Here is a 17,138-nt window from a genome sequence, read left to right on the forward strand (position 1 = left end):
TTACATAAAATCATATGTACCTAAATCCTGTAAATCTGAAGAATATTCCGCTTTGTCTAATTGAAATGACTCACGGAAAGAGGCAATCATGTCACGTGTTGCTCATGACTGTTGTATAAGAATATCAGTTCCTAGTAAAATTGCATAATGCCTAAACAACGCTATAAGAATACATATTTCCCTCCCATATAACATCACGCCATCTTTCTCGTCAATTGCGCATCTTATTAGCGCATTAAACAAGGATACAATCAATCCACAACTAACATAACCCAATACAAAGCTACAAAACGTGAATAATGAGAAACAATAAAAAGTATAATATTCCTAACACTCACCCCAAAGAATAGCTTCCTCTAAGCAGATTCATCTCCGTCCGCACAAACGTCGATCTCACGCAGCCAGAAACGCGCGCATCTTCAAGATCCCGCCAAGCTCGTTACCCCAAGCTACATTCAACTTTTTTCAACATGCCCCGTTCCGTGAGTCACGTAACAGGTCCTTTGATATATAACGTTGCGTCGCCTCGTTGCGTTCACGAAAATCGAGATTGTTATTTCCGGATGGCATTTTCTGCATCGTCGAAGCGAGCCGGGATTTGATTTAACATACGCGCGGACCCTGCACGTCGTCGACCGTATTACTCCAGTTCCTAAGGAAATCGGAACACAAGGAAAGGGAGAAAGAAGGCTCGTGACGCTATAGGTCGAGCATCGGCCGCCAGGAGCGCAGCAATCGCGCACGCTAGCCTCAAGACTTTCTCGCCGCTCAGTCTGCCGGAGTCTGCAGCGCGCGAAAGTTGCACGCGACTCGCGTTAACGTGCTTTGTGTCCATCCAGCCAGGGGCCCATACAGGATTCCCTTTCTTCGTGAAACAGTGAATCTACCCTCGCGTTCGGAGAGCCACGAGTATCGATCGCGCGAGGTCTCGATCGATGATCGTCGCGATAGAGATCGCACAGTGCAGCCACTTTCGTTGCTCCCTTGTCCGGTTCGAGCGCGTCGCCACGTGATTTTTCTCTGTCAAGTTGAGCGACGCGGCAATTTTTGCAGTGTGTGTTGATTGGAAGTGCGACTCGTTCGAGTCGAGTTGATCCGCGTCGCGTTTGGGGAACGTACGATGCCCGCGTGTCACGGTGAAACGGAGCGAAGAAGAATTTGAGCGGGAGTGGCATTCGGAGAAGAAGTTCGAGGATCGCTGGTGTGTGCAACGACATCTGTCCTCGTCGCTCTGCCGCGCGGCGGGCGAACGGAGTGGAGGAGAAAAGGAGAAGAAAGAGAATCGAGGTTGCCGCGGCTACGATTGACGGATACACTCGCGTCTCGCGGGGACGAGGACCGCCTTGTACGGTTGTAAGTGTTATTATTCTTCTTTCCGCTCGCCTCGCCGCGGTTTCATTTACTTGTTCGCGCCCGCGTGCTCGGGGTCGCTGGCGGCCGTCTCTCCTCTATGACCTTCTTGGGATGCACGCGAATAAACGTAGTCGATCTTACCTTAACCCCCGCTCCGTGGCACACGAGGCGGACAGGACATAGTCTAACGCGATCCCTCGATCGGGTAACCTGGACTCGCTCGGAATGGAATCTTGCCTCGGGAATGAACCTCTGCACGAAAGAAGTTGAACGTTCATCTCTGCTTGGGATCTCGCTGTCTGTACCTTGCGAGCAGAGACGAGAAAAGGTGGCTGCCCCCTCTGTCCTCTGCTCCTGTCCTCTGCCCCTGTCCTCTGCCCCTGTCAATCTAGTCGAATGGCTCCGTCCTCTCGTCACCGTTCGCCTCTGAAAACCTGTCAGCGTGAATTTTCAGGGATTCGTTTCGCGAACCTCTCGCTCGAATCTCAGCGTCGACCCGTGGCTCGCAGGTATTCGGCCGCAGGTCGGCCAACCGAAATCAGCGTCCGATTCTCGACTCTCGACCATTCCCTAGTCGCTGCGAAATATTCTTATTGTGTGTGGGGGCCTTTCAAACTTGCTCACTCGTAACGTTCGGCTTTCGAAGGCAGCCGCTCGCCGCGGTACGATGCGTGAAATCGTGATCTTTCTTGTGGACCGTCGAAAATATTTTTACCTTGCTATGGGAGGAAATACTCGCTTTGCTGCAAAGCCATAGGTTTTTTTGCACACTTTTTCGTGTGAAATCGTTTGGCGTTGAAATTTGTATTTACGATATTCGGAGCATAAAAAACGTGAATGTTCTACTATTTTAAGTAATTTATTTCACTTGATAATTTGCGGAAATGCTTTTCCTCGACAGTTATGTTATCGTAGGGTAGTTTACCTTGATGATTCATTGTATTCTTTTTACTAGACTACTATTAAATGACACTTCAGATCACAATCAAAGTTCTACCATGTATAATTTCTTCTGTCCCATACGTACATAGATTCTATGAATTCTCAAGTAAAAATATAAAGGTTTTCAGAGAATTGTCGGCTTAGTTTTAAAGCCCTACAGCCATAGATTAATCCTGCGACATCCAATAATATTAGGCGTCTGACGTCCACGATATGCGCTGAAATTTCCTCGAAGCTCATGATCCAATTATCAGGAAACATTTTTGAAAAATGTAGCCCAGCGCGGATTCAGTGCTGCAAAATTTCCTGCTCTTTGGCGAGTTTTACAGCACGTTGAGCATCCGTGATTCCATTTCCCTCGAAACGGCCGAAAATTGGTGACGCATCGTCGCTTGTTCACTCGTATATTCACCGCAAAAATTCCTCGTGTCGACGTTGTGGTTTTGGACGGTCTGCTTGGCAAGACACCCAGTTGTAGCATGGAAATCCACGAGCGAATCACGTAAGATACAAAATCCATGCGCGATATTGACACTTGGTGAGCTCTATTCGCTATACGGGGATATCACCCATAAACTTATGCACGGGGTGTCCCAGAAACAAGTAACCAAACTTTCAGAACTTATTCCACTTGCCGCCGGAATGGAAATGGGTCATACCACTGGAATCGTATGGCTGGGAGCACTTTCTTTCTGAATTATAAACACTTTTCGTCTGTGGTAGCGGTTCGTGAGGAAACATCTTGAGATTAAAGATTCGAGTACATTTATCATTCCTTTTTCTGCTGCTGGATGTAGTGAATACTGTATAAAAAGAATATATTGACACAATTGGTATGTTTAATCTGTTTAAATATAAAAAGCAATTCGTCGAAGAGGTATACAGTTAAGAGGGTTACATATTAAATTATTTAATATGTTGTACTTGAAATCTAGATTAAGATATATTCTTGTAGTAATCTTCACTGTCATCAAAAAGTGTTTATGGTTTGGAAAAAAGGATTCCTCTGTAACAGTAGAAGTTTTAGTGAAGAATTTATTCCTGAGACACCCTATGTAAGAAAAGCAGCAATGAACATTGCATATATTCATCGGTGACATCGAAAAAGGCCCCAGGTGATACCGTACATATGCAAACACGGCATCTGGTGGAGCATTTTGGGCAACAGGGAGGGAGATAGAATGAAAATAAGGAAAAAGGACAAAGTAGTAAACGGAAAACAGGTCGAAAAGTCGGTGTACTGGCATGGCTTCACGAGTCGCTGTGAGCCACGCACGTAAATCTGCCGGAGAGTCGTTAGTCATGCTTTATTTCGCTTTAGTTTTCCGTACACGCTGAAATAGCATCAACTTTCCAGGAAGGGGCTGACTCACGCGCTTTTGAAATCCATTCAGAAAGTGACGAATGCCCATGCATGCCACGCACTGGTCGGCTGCTGGCCGCGCGCCACATGTGTCTCCCAACTAATGGCTCGTCTTTCGTTTTATCGGTGCACATGGTGACAATGAAACGTTCCATGGATTTCCTTAACGCCCGATTATTCCCCGAACGGGGGGCATTTAATGTCTATCGGTGAAATTTCGTGTAGGATATTGGACTTTTCTGGGTTATCGACCATGGTTCTTTAGGACACTTGCTGTTTTTATCTGAAGTTCAGGATTTTGTTTCTCGTACATGTATTTCAGGAATGTTTCAAATTTTATGCACTCCGTGCAAGCCTGGGAATTACGAACTAATAATTATTCAATTTTTAAAGTGGAGTAAAATTTGAAAGTAGACACTTAATTAATTTCTAATAGAGTAAGAAATTGTGTGGTGTAGCTATTTAGTATGCTGGTGCATTCGGAAGCACTTACGCTTATTAAGTCCATGGTCTTCCTGTGCATCATGTGATAAGGGCTAATGAGACACGGAGAACGGTGAATAGGTTCTTCAATAGAATGGTCTGGGCATATAATGCTGGTTCCGTTCGACACCGAAATTAATTACGATTCTCAACGGGACTGTCAAGGACGATTTGATTGAGAATCAAATTAATTTCTAAGGTTATCTTATAAGTGGTGACATTTTATTTTCTGCTCTCGCATACTGCAAATTCTCTTAGCCATTCAAATTTGATGCATATAATATTAAAATTCGAAATGACATTTAAGCATTATTATTGAATCGTGGTAGAGTATATCTTATCTTGGCCTTTATTTCAAATTCTGTACCGCCGAGTTATTAAATTGAGAGGACATTAATGGAAAGCAAATATCCCCTCATTTTCGCTTATTTCGTCACGAAGCTTCATTTCTTCCTTCGTCACATCACGTACTACAGCATAGCGATTGGATTCCTGGACCGAGTTCCAAATCTGGATCTCTTTCGTTTGCCAGACTATTCCAGCCAATCGAACCATTCGCTGCTCGGCAGATGCTTTCTTTCCAAAGCTAATGAGACTATTTATAAGACGATTTTGCGGGAAAATATTTGTTTATTGTAGAAGAACGCCTTCAGTAATCTCTAATCAAATATCCTTACAATGAAGTAGTAGGAAACTAAAGAAAATTTGAAGTGAAATCCGTATTAAAATTGTATGTACCTATTCCACGGTTCATTCCCCATACCTCCTCGTTTCTCTTCCTCTTCTCAATAATTTATCCACCACTTTACTTATTACACAGTTTGAATCAGGCCACAACAGTTTTAAGCTTACTCCAAACTGTGTTAAAACTCACCAAACTAATTCGTCTCTTATTTTTCAGCAGTTTTAAAAACTGTCCCTCTCTGTTCTGTTGAAAAGCTGCTTAAAAGACGTATCTCATTGTTAACCAAGAATTCGCCTTTCGCTGGCGCTCATCTCCGCACATAATATTCACCGTGCACACTAGCAATAACAATTGAGACTCTCCAACCGGAAACCTTTCTAAACAGTTCTGTTACACACTCAGCCACGAAAAAGTCTCCTGCTTCCACGTGTAACAGTTAATTTTGTATATTCAGAGAAAAGACGAGGCACGAGTAACTCTAATACCAGGTTAAAAGAAATGGTCGAGCGTTGCATTGTTCTAGCGTGAAACGTGCACATACGGCTCACATATTCCCGCGTTCTGACTTGGCTAGGTAGGAAAATGGACACGGTAATCTGATTTAAGGCCTGCTTGAAGTGTAGCAGTTCGCTGACTCTGGCATGGGGATGTTAGTGTGGCACGCAACGATGATCCACATGCTCGATAAGGGAAACCAGAAATTTTTCGTGACACGAAAAATGTATTATTTTTTATAGCAATTGCTCGACGCCGTCTCAGCAGATAGGGGTCGGGTTTTAGCCTCTCTTTTGTTCTCTTTCAGCCTTTCTCTCTTTCTGTTGCAATCACGACCACGTTCGCGGTGTTTCGTTGCCCCTTGGACGACGCATAGTGGATCGGCAATATATTTTAGAATGGAAGGTAGGCGGTGATTCGATAAGTTTTTTAACCACGGCGCAGAGGAAATGAAGGGAACAATGTGGCAGTTCCCGGCAGATTTTATCGACTAAAATTCCTCTTCCTTTTTCCCTCTTGGCTCTTTTTTAATTTGCTACGTGTCCAAAGCGAGCTTTATTAAAAGCTCCGCTGCGCCATGCGGGTGAATGAGAGAAGAAGCCTTTCCCGAAGCCTCGTTTCTTGTCGGCTGTAAAGATGTCGACCCGATGGGATCACTATGAATTTTCAATATCGTCACGTTCAAATCATTATGCCCTGTCAACACGATTTACACTTTTCCCCGTGCATGCGTAATACGAAGAATTATGAGCACTCACCGTGCCTCGCATGATAATGGGGTCGCCTTATAAAAATGCAGCCGACTTCGGAGCTCCTTTTGAAATGGATTATAAATGATACTCGTCAAACAAAAAATCGCAGTTCCGTGTGGTAATAATGGACAAATTTATGGGCTTTCGACGACACGTCGTGAAATGGAGTTCAATTACGTATCATCGGTGTGTCAAATCGAGATCGACCTCTTCTTCTTCAATTTTTTATTGCAATGTTTGTTTTAATAAAAACCTCCGCCTTTTTGCAGCTACTCGTGAGTATCTTATTACTGAATTTATTTCATTGCAATTAAACCGTGCTTGATTTCAATATCGCTCACTGCGTTTCAGGATCCGCCAAAATAGGAAATTGTTTGAATATTAAAACGCCATTAACGTTATTCATAATTGACCATCGGTGGCGTTCCTTTGGGACAACGTTTATAGTTTTATAGGCGCCAAGCGTGTTGGAACCACGATATTCATCGTATTTAAATGAAATATATTCAGATAACGAACACAACGGAAATGCATCGTTATGAATGAAAGTGTACCTTGTTTTTACTTGGACCGTTCATATTGGGCCATGAAAATTCATCAAATTCGATGAATGAGCGTGCAGATCTATACTTTCTATACTAGTTCATACAGTACTTCAAGGATATAATAAATTACTATAGCGCTCTTGAAATATCAATCGTATCAGTCACTTTCGTTACTGTAGCAGCAAAGAGTACACAGTAGACTGTATTTATGACACCATCAATCATTTCATTAATCTTAAGGCATATCACAAGAACAAAAGTGCCGCGAGAGCAGAGCTTAGACAATTATTTCTCTGAAAGAGACTTTTTTGCTGCATTATCCTCATTCTTATCCCTCAGGGGGTATATCTTTCGTTCAAAAGACCTCATACCGAAGCTTATTTGTCAAGCGAGAGCATTGCCATCGCGATACCGTCCCGGCGTAGGAGATCTTTTGCGAGCAATCCGATGCGCGATCTCGGATAATGCACGTGATCGTTCTTAATCAACGTATCCCTGCGGCTTTATAAAAACAACACTGCGGCTTGCGCATGTTGTAGTAGGTCGACCGGTCTGTCTCAGGTTTTCCCACATACATACGTCCCGGCCTTCGTGCAAGCAACAGCCTTTTATATCGATGGCCTTGCTGTCGAACGTGCATTCGAAGCAAGTGCGTTGTCTGTTTATATCCCGGCAATCGGGACGATCGCGACCAGCTCGTTTCCCTCTCTTCTCCTCTTTTTTTTCTCCCTTTCCCTTCCACGTTTTCCTTCGATACACGCTCCGTGGGTGGCTATTACGACTGCTCGTAATAATATATTCAGCGTTACGATCACGGCCACGGGTTCGTGGTATCGCGGTATTCATGGTGAAAGAATGTTCGCCGCGGCGAACAATTAGGGGATCTCACGTTTCTGGATAATTCGGGGCTGCGAGCCAAATATCAGGGATGAAAGAAATTAACCTCCCGCGTGTTCCCACTCGGAATTACCAATTACGCTTTAGCTTTATTTGATAAGCGGGATTCGCTCGTGGAGAACGTATGGTGGAAATTTCTTCCACGTGGTAATGCGTGTATTAATTTGCATGAGAGAGTGTTTTTTCTGATAATGTTTTCGGAGCAAATGGGAATCTCACCTTCGGTTGGTGTTGAGTCAATAAATATTTGAAGGCCAAAATAGTGATGCTGAAATGGGTCCAGTATAAAAAACTAATTCAACGCGCAGGAAATCTGTAATATTGCTGTAAATTAATTTTTATTTCCTAGTCGACTGTTTTAATGATTTTTAATATATATTTTCGAGCATCGGGAAATTATTAGAGATTCGAACTGAATTAAAACTGGCTGTGCGGTATCAGTATATGTATACACATATTCTATACAGGAGGAAATGAGAAGCGTAATCTTCGCGAATCTATGTACATAGTAGCGGGAGGAAGCAGTTGAACGCAGTCGTCGTCGTAAGGCGAAGCACATTTCCATTTGTATGACACATCGTCGTGCTCGCTCCGGTTCTGTCGTGTAAAGAAATCCTCCGCCTGCTTTGTAATCCGATCTGTAACCCGTTTTTCCCGCGACAAGCATTCTCGATCAAGTTCATAATACTATCTGATTACAGTCACCTTCACTCGCCTTTTCGTACCTTTTAATTTCATCTCGGAGCAGCTGGATTCGTCACCAGTCGTTCTCCCGTAGCAGGAAGTCGAGCTGAATGAACGCATTTTTATTAAGAAAGTGTAGTGAGTCATCTCGAATCTTCCAAAACAGTAGATTATACTTTCGTAATGAACTTCCCACAAGAAGCTTAGGTGATTTATAGATATTAAAAAGTTTCGAGGACTTGAATTCTAAGTTTAATATTTCTTCGATTATTCCAACATTCCAGTGCTGAGAATTTTGGAAGGAACATGCCTGTTCCATGTCTTATTTACTATCTTCTTCTATTCCAAAGGCTAAGGCCTTAATAAGCGAATCGGAATGAAATCTAACAAATTTAAAAATATTTCGTATAGGACTTGTTCAAGGTATCGTGGACAAGTCGACCAGAACTCGACAGCAGACATTGTGTCTGGGTATGTGCATTTTGTCGAGGTTGGCTGATCATGATTATACGAGGCGCAACCTCGTTCCCTGGTAACGCGAAACTTTTCAACCTCGGTTTCTTTCTGCATCCCAATATCGGGAATACATCGGCCTGTTACTTGGACAGCCTGTAATATGGGAATGATTAAAATATGGAGAAGTCCGCGGGAAAGTTAAATTAAAGATGAACCGAAGTTGGAGCCTCCTCTCCTGACCCGATAGAAAATTGCATTCTACTGCGTCTCGGCTGTTTTGTCGACTGGCCGGGGCAGATAGCTCTTCCTCCGCGAAATTTATTGGACGACCCTCTGCAAATTTTATTACCGTTTGCGGAAATGTTGCCCCCGTTTATTGGTACGTTTCGTCCTTCGATTTATAATTCATGGAGTTCAGGAGTTAGTGTCGTTAATTTTATTTATCTGGTCTTACAGCTTCCTCCAATTTCTTGTTCTCAACTGTTGAAAGTGGCTGTTAAAATACCTTAGTGATTTGATACGAATTGCACTGAAATGCAGTTCCACGTTAAACAAATAAAATCATCCTCCTACATAACACGAATGATAATGCTTTCACCCTTAAACAACTAACTGCGTCCAAGCAGCGCATTTCTGAAGCATGCTAGACCAAACCTATTCACTGACGACTCGTTTTTCGTTTCACAGTGAAACAACGATACTGAGAAGCATCTGCAACGTGTCACAGTCAATGACAAACCGAATTCAATTACAGCAAGCAGAGCTGGCAATTCTTGCGCAAGAGCAGACGTTCTTATCCTTTGTGCTGACGAGAATATCGTCGACGACAATTTATAATAACGTCTATTCTCGCATCGCGCGGGTCTTCATAATACAGCGAAATTCGCGCAGAAAAATGTCCCCCGTTTCGGGCGCTCTTTGTGCTCCAACCGAAATTACTATCGCGAAGACGGATGCCCCTTGGGCGACGGGGAAACACATTAAAGGTCTGTACCTACGTGTACACTTAGCCGACCATCTATTACGAAAAAGCAGGGCTCGTGGTGTGTCCAGGGTCCAGCTTGCACACAGCTGTGTCATAAGCTTCATCGGATTAATATCAACAAATTAAATGTGGGATCCTCGCGTCTCTCGGCAGAAACTTGGGAAAATTCTCTCAAAAAGGGGGAAACGACGAGTGCAATCTCTACTGGGTGCAGCAGCAGTCGCAAGTTGAGTCGGACAGAGAGTCGAAAGTCGAGAAGGTTCCAATTCGGCTGACGAAAGAGGCAACTACCATCTCATGAACTCTGATTGGATTTCGTCGTACGATTTTGCGACGGAGGCTATTAAATAGTTCGATCTGTATATCGATACCCCGTTTAATGGATGAAAGAGGGGAGGATCTCGTCAGCTAACAAACTTCCTTCTTTCCTCGTTCCTTTGGCCCGCCCGAATGCTTCCAGCCATCCACTTATTCGTTCGAAAGATTGAATTGACGCAACAACGCGCCGAACGGCCGCGAGATTTCAGAGTCGAATTTCATCGACAAGAGGAAGTCGCGATACAGGGTACATAGCTATCCTCTATTGGAGTTCGAGTTTCGAAGACCGATGTATAAAGCAAACTACAGGGTATTAGACGTACCTGATGCATCACTTTAAATTCAAACGTATATTCTTCAGTTCGGAATTTGGGTAATTAAATCTAGAGATTATACATAGAAGTATAATGACTGTATTCGAAAAAATAAATAAAAAATATGGAATATAATATTTTCTCTTCGTTTCAGTCACAAAACCCTTCCATTGGACTAATTTCCACATTTTTCCACGTTTTTGTGAACTAAACTCATAAAGTGGCCTTCTTCCTCCTTTTTGAACTACTTTACCCCAAATTCTTTCGTCTACCACAATGTTCTCAGTCATTCAGACCACGGAGGATTAAAGTCGAGCTCGTCTCCTCAGAATTACAATCTGCACTCTGATTGCGGGTCAGGATACTAGGAAAATTATGAAGTGGCAACGATAAACATTTAACGCGGGAGAAATGCAGGATTGCGCGGTCTGAGGGATCGCCACATCTGCTTGAAATTCAAGGCGATGTGTGCGCTCTCGCGGCTTCCGGCGCCCAGCAAGAAAGACCTTTCGGGCTTAACCCCATTTACGGCCGAACGTACGGGTTAATGGGTTAAAAGGGTACGTACGTGTGTACGCGCGCCATGCCTCTGCTAAATTTCTTCGTTATACAGCGTCCACGGCGATTGCGTGCGTTCGATGATCGACGAAAACATTTCGTTGCTAAACGATTCAATTTTCCGTGGAATTTTTGGGCGCCAATGGTCGGTTTGCACAAACGATCTCTGCGAGGGTAGTTTGGTTTGGTGGGCAATGCGATCCCCGATGAAATATCTACTCCATCCGGTAGCAAATTTTGTTTACGCGGGTCCGAGCTTGATTTAGATAGCTACGGGTGGTCTTCACTTAAAATCCTATATGTATGTACCTCCGACAAATTGTTTAGCTTTCGGGAAAACAAATCATAAAGAATGATGTTTTGGATTGCGATTATTGATTTCATAATACGGAAGATGCAATTATCATTAGACCATTTTCAGATCATTTTGGTAACCAGAAGATAAATCTTTCCATTTTCATAACAGAAGTCAGCTTTCTTCAAAGTAGAAGCTTGTGTGTATGTAGCTTTAAAGGCGTCTACTGAAAAATGCATCAAATATGCAATAAAATTAAGGACAATGAATGAAACATGAATGAAAGAAACATGACCCAGGAAACGTGAACAACTGGTGTACAAATTAACGTACTGGATTCCGTGAACGCCAGGGGTTTCTGTGACGACGGAATTGTGAGCAAAATGCGAGAGTAAGCAGAGGGGTAGAGAGAGATTCTCTTTTCATTTCATTTTAATAATGACTCATAAGCATGTTATTTGAACACGCTCATGTCGGCTGGATGAAGAAGGTACCACTATTAAAGCGTCGTTTGTGTTTGCTGTCATCTGTATCCTTTCCCAAAAAACTTGCTTCAAACTAATACACTGTTACTTTGGAGAAAAAAACATGCACTGTCCACCTAAAAATGAACTACGGGTGTCTCTACGAGAGGAATAGTGTCACTTAGTATTCGATACGAAGATGAATGAATATTTGAAATTTAAAACGAGACTTTTTGGGATCCTTGTAATTGGAACTCCTTCTTTTAAAAATCAGATGCAAAGCAATTGCAACATGGAACACGAAATGCTACATGACTTAAAGACGAGACAAGAATAAGCTCTAAATACAAGAGGGAAAGGAGAGGGATGATGTAATGGATCGTAACGTGAAAGGGGTTGAAAGGATGTCACCTTGTTTGAGCGTAGCCCGCGTTTAGGATGCACCCTTTAAAATATTCATTGTTCATAAGAGCGCCGAACGAGGTGCAGGGCGGGAGACCGTGGTCGCTGAAAATCCATGTAAGATCCAGGATATCGAGTAGCATCCTTTGCAAATTCACGAGGAGACAAAGTTAATCTCGTGCATCGCTAAGTTTCGTGGCGGATCTGGCTCCGGTGCGATAACGATTTTGTGCGCGTACCTACTCGCGCGCGAACCACTAAAAGGTAGAAACCTTCTATCTGTGTTCGCCGCAGGGCCCAAGTTGTTGAAACGTTCGGTTGTTTCCTGGCTCGTTTGGGTGCACTTACAATTCCATGGCATACTCGTGTAAGCTAGAATCGTCTCTGCTCTTCTTGAAACGGTAATCTCCTCGTTTCTTGCGAGTTATATGTTTCCGTCCCCTTGGAATTGTGTGTAATGCAATTTTCTGATTATATTACCCATTTGAATCTATGAAACGATATTGCCTTTAAGACAACACTCTTCTCGTTTATTTCATATACTGTGATTCCTTTCTGGAAATTGTTTACACGGTATATAATAAGCGAACGAAGTTAACTTTAACCACTGTATTAAATCGCCTGTGTATCGTTTCTGCTTTTACGTGGTTCACATTTTCCTGCTAGCAGAGACATAAATATATCTGTGAAAGTATATCCTATTCGACCACTTGTTTACTGAATTTATTTACAGTCTGTCTTCAAATAACCCTAATTGATGACGTTATGTTCGTTGTTGTCGGCCAGCAATTTTCTTGCGCTCTAAATGCAGATAGTTTAATTTTTCCAATTGGAAAGTGACCGCACGTTTGAACCATTTTTTTAATAACTTGCGTGGTATTGCATTTGCTTGTAGTTTTTTTTTGAACAACAAATTCGATCAACGAGTATACAATCAACGCTGGAAATTGAACGTCGAGGGATTAATTTATTTTTATTACGTGTTCGATCAAAATGAGTAATTCGTTTACGAGAGATCATCGAAGAATAAATGACATCGGATCGGTTGGAGGATAATCAGAAGGAAGATGAAACGTAAATAAGGAGAATTGAACCGCGACGCTAGGAAATTTGATTAGTTACATTGGAATTTCAAACGTGAATCCCTGGAAACGGGTTTCATTTTATTCTTTCTACATCGGCTAGAGTGCTTCGCTTCTCATTCCTTTCTTTTGGGAAGGATTACACTGGTAGGAGATTGTCTCAGGGAATGTTCTTCCGTGCAAAAGGAAATAAATTTCGCCAGATTTATGTAGTACCAGCTACAGAACATATTCCTCGAGTTAGCATAACTGCTAATCGCTTCAAATTTATTATTTGCACCAGATTTCTATTTTACACGTGTCATCACTTTGTCGAAGATTTCATATGATCGTAACAGGATCTCCTAGACAACTATGATAAACGGTAGTACATTACTTTGGTCAAACTAAGAGTTGATACCGTAGGAAGCTGTTCTGTGATTCGAGGAATAATTTCATTTGCATATGTATCTCAGTGTTTATCGATTTGGGAACGTTTGAACGTTCCAACTGCTCCCTCAAGCCTGCACCATTAGAAGTTCATATGCCCGAGGGACTGCATTTAGAGTACATAATTTAGATTCCTCAAATCAAAGCTATTGAATAAATATGAAAATATCTAATAGATTCTTATACTTGATTCAAAGTATTACAGTACTCAGCCAAATTTTCTAATCGTAGCTACTAAGTACATGTATGTAATAATTTTCCCAAAAGTCTCTGAATAGTGAAAATAAGAAAGTACTCAGTAGAAGTGGTTGACCATCGCAGAGTCCGATAAGGATGAGAAGGTTCTATGGAGAAATGCCAGGATTCACAAGGTTCCCTCATTACGTGTTGCACGGGGACGTGCCATTTTAGGAATGCCAATATGACGAATTTCCCCAGGGAGAAGCCGTGGCTTCCTCCCTCTATGTCGCGGAGACGGGTCTAAAGCCATCAGTGGAGCGATAGAGTCTTGTTCCATCGGTTAACGTTAATACACGCGTACCCTGCCAGCGTTCCTCGACCACCACGCATCCAATTCGAGGCTGTTGTTCGAGGTATTCACTTAATGTCTGCCTCTGGGACCCGTTTCGGCTAAGCTCTGCGGCGGCGTGTGGTGAACGACCCAGAAATTCGGTGCACCTATGCACCTAGATGCATGCGGCGTGTTGGCCGCGCGCGATCTTCGACCATGCAATTTCGCTTTGCCATGCAATCACCTGACCTGGGATTCGGGAAAAGAAGAAACACGTTCCATAAGCTATTCCATTCCGAGCTTTTCCATGATACGAGAACGGAAGTGCCAATAATATCGCGAACGTCTGCAGCAACCGTGCCCTGCATTTATGCGCCACCGACTGCCTTCTTTGAATACTTTTTCCTTACACTTTTTTTTTATGGGTAATAGTCCACGTTTATGGGCGCTGTTAACGACTGTTGATTGGAAGGTGGTAATATGGAACAGGAACGATGGTAGCTGATGCGAAATCGTAATAAAAATGTGTCGAGTAATTTCTACATCGAAGTTAAACAATTCTGAAAATATTCCACTTAGGTATATTGGGAGGGCATTTGAAATTTATTGTACTACATTATAAATAAATTCGAGTGGTCGCGCAGGACTTCCCCTACTGTGAATCATGTTAAACATTACCTCAATTTTCGGCCTACACTAAATTACGTCCACGTTGGGGAAATGGAGAATGCATGCTTGCAGATTTACGCTTCCTATGGGGAAAGCGCTTCTCGGCGACCTTGTATAGTTACTTTATTTTATCCTCGATGTATTACTAAAAACAAATCTCGTCCTGTCAATGGTTTAATAATAATATTAATTATATTGCTACTAGTACCTTTCTATTCCACGAACCAAGTACGAAGTTCTAAATGCGAATGAGTTTTTGGATATTAACTATTCATTCAGACTCGTAATCACCAGTTGGCAAGTATTATTTATGCCGGTTCTATTCGCGAAACGCGCAATCACGAATTCCCTTTATCGCGAGGCACTGCCTTGGATTATGGCGTGAATTTCTATTAGCCACGCGGAGCCACCGTTTCCACGTAGCTACGTGTTCGTTTAATTCTGTAATATCCGGAATTTTCGAATTTATCGCTTACCCCAGACTGCCTGAGCCTGTGTAATATTAATCCGTTCCCATCGTTTAGCATTTACAGACATGTAATTTGCCCGAATTTCGTAAGATCGTAACTTCGACAACTGTCCAACGTCGCGCGAGAGAAATTCATTTCGTTAGCAATTTCGCGCGAAACGAAGGCGTCGTCCTGAAAACGAAGTTGCAACACGTAGCCGCGCTTCTGCCAGTTATTTCGCGGAATCAGCGTAATTGATTAGTCATACGTGATTCAGAGGGGCAGGCATTTAAATCGCGAGTTGCCACGTAAAATGAATTTTCGAGCCGCAGCAACGCGTACAATTTGTAACTTGTCTGGAATTTTCAGACGCATCACCTTTCATAGGTGTTCGATGTCTGAGCCGAGTAAACACGCGTTGCGTTGCAATCATTTTTATCGTATTATATGTTTCATCCTGGTAAACAAGAAATCTCAGCCTTTCTGAGAACTTCTCTCTATAATTGAAACAAGGTCATATCTTGCAGTGCTTGGTACACGCGGTTTACGAGTTTTACTTCATGCCACAATATTAAGGCTTTTGGTGTATAATAAGTAGGACCCTGGTATAGTGTCAAGGCCAACATCTCAAGACCGCTTCCAATATTGGAATGGACGCTGAAAGTGTTGCTACAAGCGGGAGAAGGCTAAGTGGCTAATCAATGCTACGGTAGCACTACTCCCACGCTCTTTGTTTCTGGGTTTTGTAAGAACAAATACTTGAAAGGAATAGTGAAGTTAAGAGTTAGATATTTAAAAATTGGAAAATTCGATATTTTAGAAATTTAAATATTTGAAAACTTGAATGTTTGAAGATTTGAATGTTTGAAAATTTGAATGTTTGAAAATTTGAATATTTGAAAATTCTAATATTTGAAATTTTTGAGCTTTGACTACTAAACAGTAGTAAGTTTAGCCAAACTTTATGAAAGCAGATAACACCTTACGAGCAATTTTGGTGGGCCAACTGATTTTGTTCCATCTGTATGAGTCATGGTAGGTGACTTTTTAACGATCACTGAATCTTGTTCCACCTACATTAATGTGAAACATATTTCCACGTGCAGCATACATTGTTATATAATAAAAGAATTTTTTAAGAGGACCCAAGATTCGTTTTACACGCCAGAGAAGCACAGTTGGGCCGTAAAAATGTCTCCAGAATACATATGCGCGAAACGGCTGTCGTAACTTTACTGCCGCTGTACTAGTTTCGAGTAATTTGCAGAGAGCACTTAAATTGCCGAAGAATATTCTGTTGTCATCGATATTCGCCCAAGTTTGGACTTTCGCGCAGCGTTTTGCATATGTAAGTGTGCCGCATGCAGCTGGGATTCTTCGAAACTCATTTCATTGGTAGCCTAACATCGACCACGGTGCGATAGCAATACTGTCCTTCTTCTTTCTGCCCCACTCTGCATGCATACCTTCGGCTTATCGTGTCAGTGCTAATCGTCACTTGCGTTACCCAATTTCGTCGTACCAATATCCTTTTATCGATGTTTCCGAGATGAAAATTTTATTGGAAGCATTTTAGTCAAAGTTCGTTAAAATTTTTATCGTTCTTCCGCTCTTTGTACTTGTTCGCTTTGTTGCATATCATACATAGAATGAGATAACAGTGATTTCAATTACAAGTCACATTTGTACAGATCATAACTTATCCAGTGTTTAGAAAAACAAGAAGCAAAACGCAAAAATCCATGCTATCCTTCTGCAATTACGAACAATTCTTTGAAATGTTTCATGCCAGGCGATGTTATGTTCCGTCTCGTTATACATATTCTATTCTATTTACGTAACATCTGATACATGCGATGATGAGCAATAGATGTAACATGAACGTGCTCGTAACGCAATTAATATACATAATGTTGGAATTATAATACTCTTTCACGAGCCGAGGTTACAATGTTGATACGTGTAATTGATTATACGATGAACTATCACAGGGATAAACGTAACGAT

General features: G+C 42.2%; 1 protein-coding gene and 1 long non-coding RNA gene across 2 annotated transcripts in view; both read left to right on the forward strand.

Moving 5' to 3' along the window:
• Positions 1-470: 470 nt before the first annotated feature.
• Positions 471-17,138, forward strand: part of LOC143177365 (uncharacterized) — a 147,683-nt gene continuing 131,015 nt past the window's right edge. The window contains exons 1-5 of the mRNA XM_076375238.1: positions 471-491; positions 550-693; positions 773-1,009; positions 1,054-1,126; positions 1,170-1,353. Coding sequence (XP_076231353.1) covers positions 471-491; positions 550-693; positions 773-1,009; positions 1,054-1,126; positions 1,170-1,353 — 659 coding nt within the window. The remainder of the gene's footprint in view (positions 492-549; positions 694-772; positions 1,010-1,053; positions 1,127-1,169; positions 1,354-17,138) is intronic.
• On the forward strand, positions 9,528-10,288 carry LOC143177393 (uncharacterized). Its single transcript, XR_013001558.1, has 2 exons — positions 9,528-9,641; positions 9,709-10,288. It is a non-coding gene; the product is annotated as an uncharacterized LOC143177393 (long non-coding RNA).

Source organism: Calliopsis andreniformis, chromosome 3 (genome assembly GCF_051401765.1).
Source record: "Calliopsis andreniformis isolate RMS-2024a chromosome 3, iyCalAndr_principal, whole genome shotgun sequence".
NCBI lineage: Eukaryota > Metazoa > Arthropoda > Insecta > Hymenoptera > Andrenidae > Calliopsis > Calliopsis andreniformis.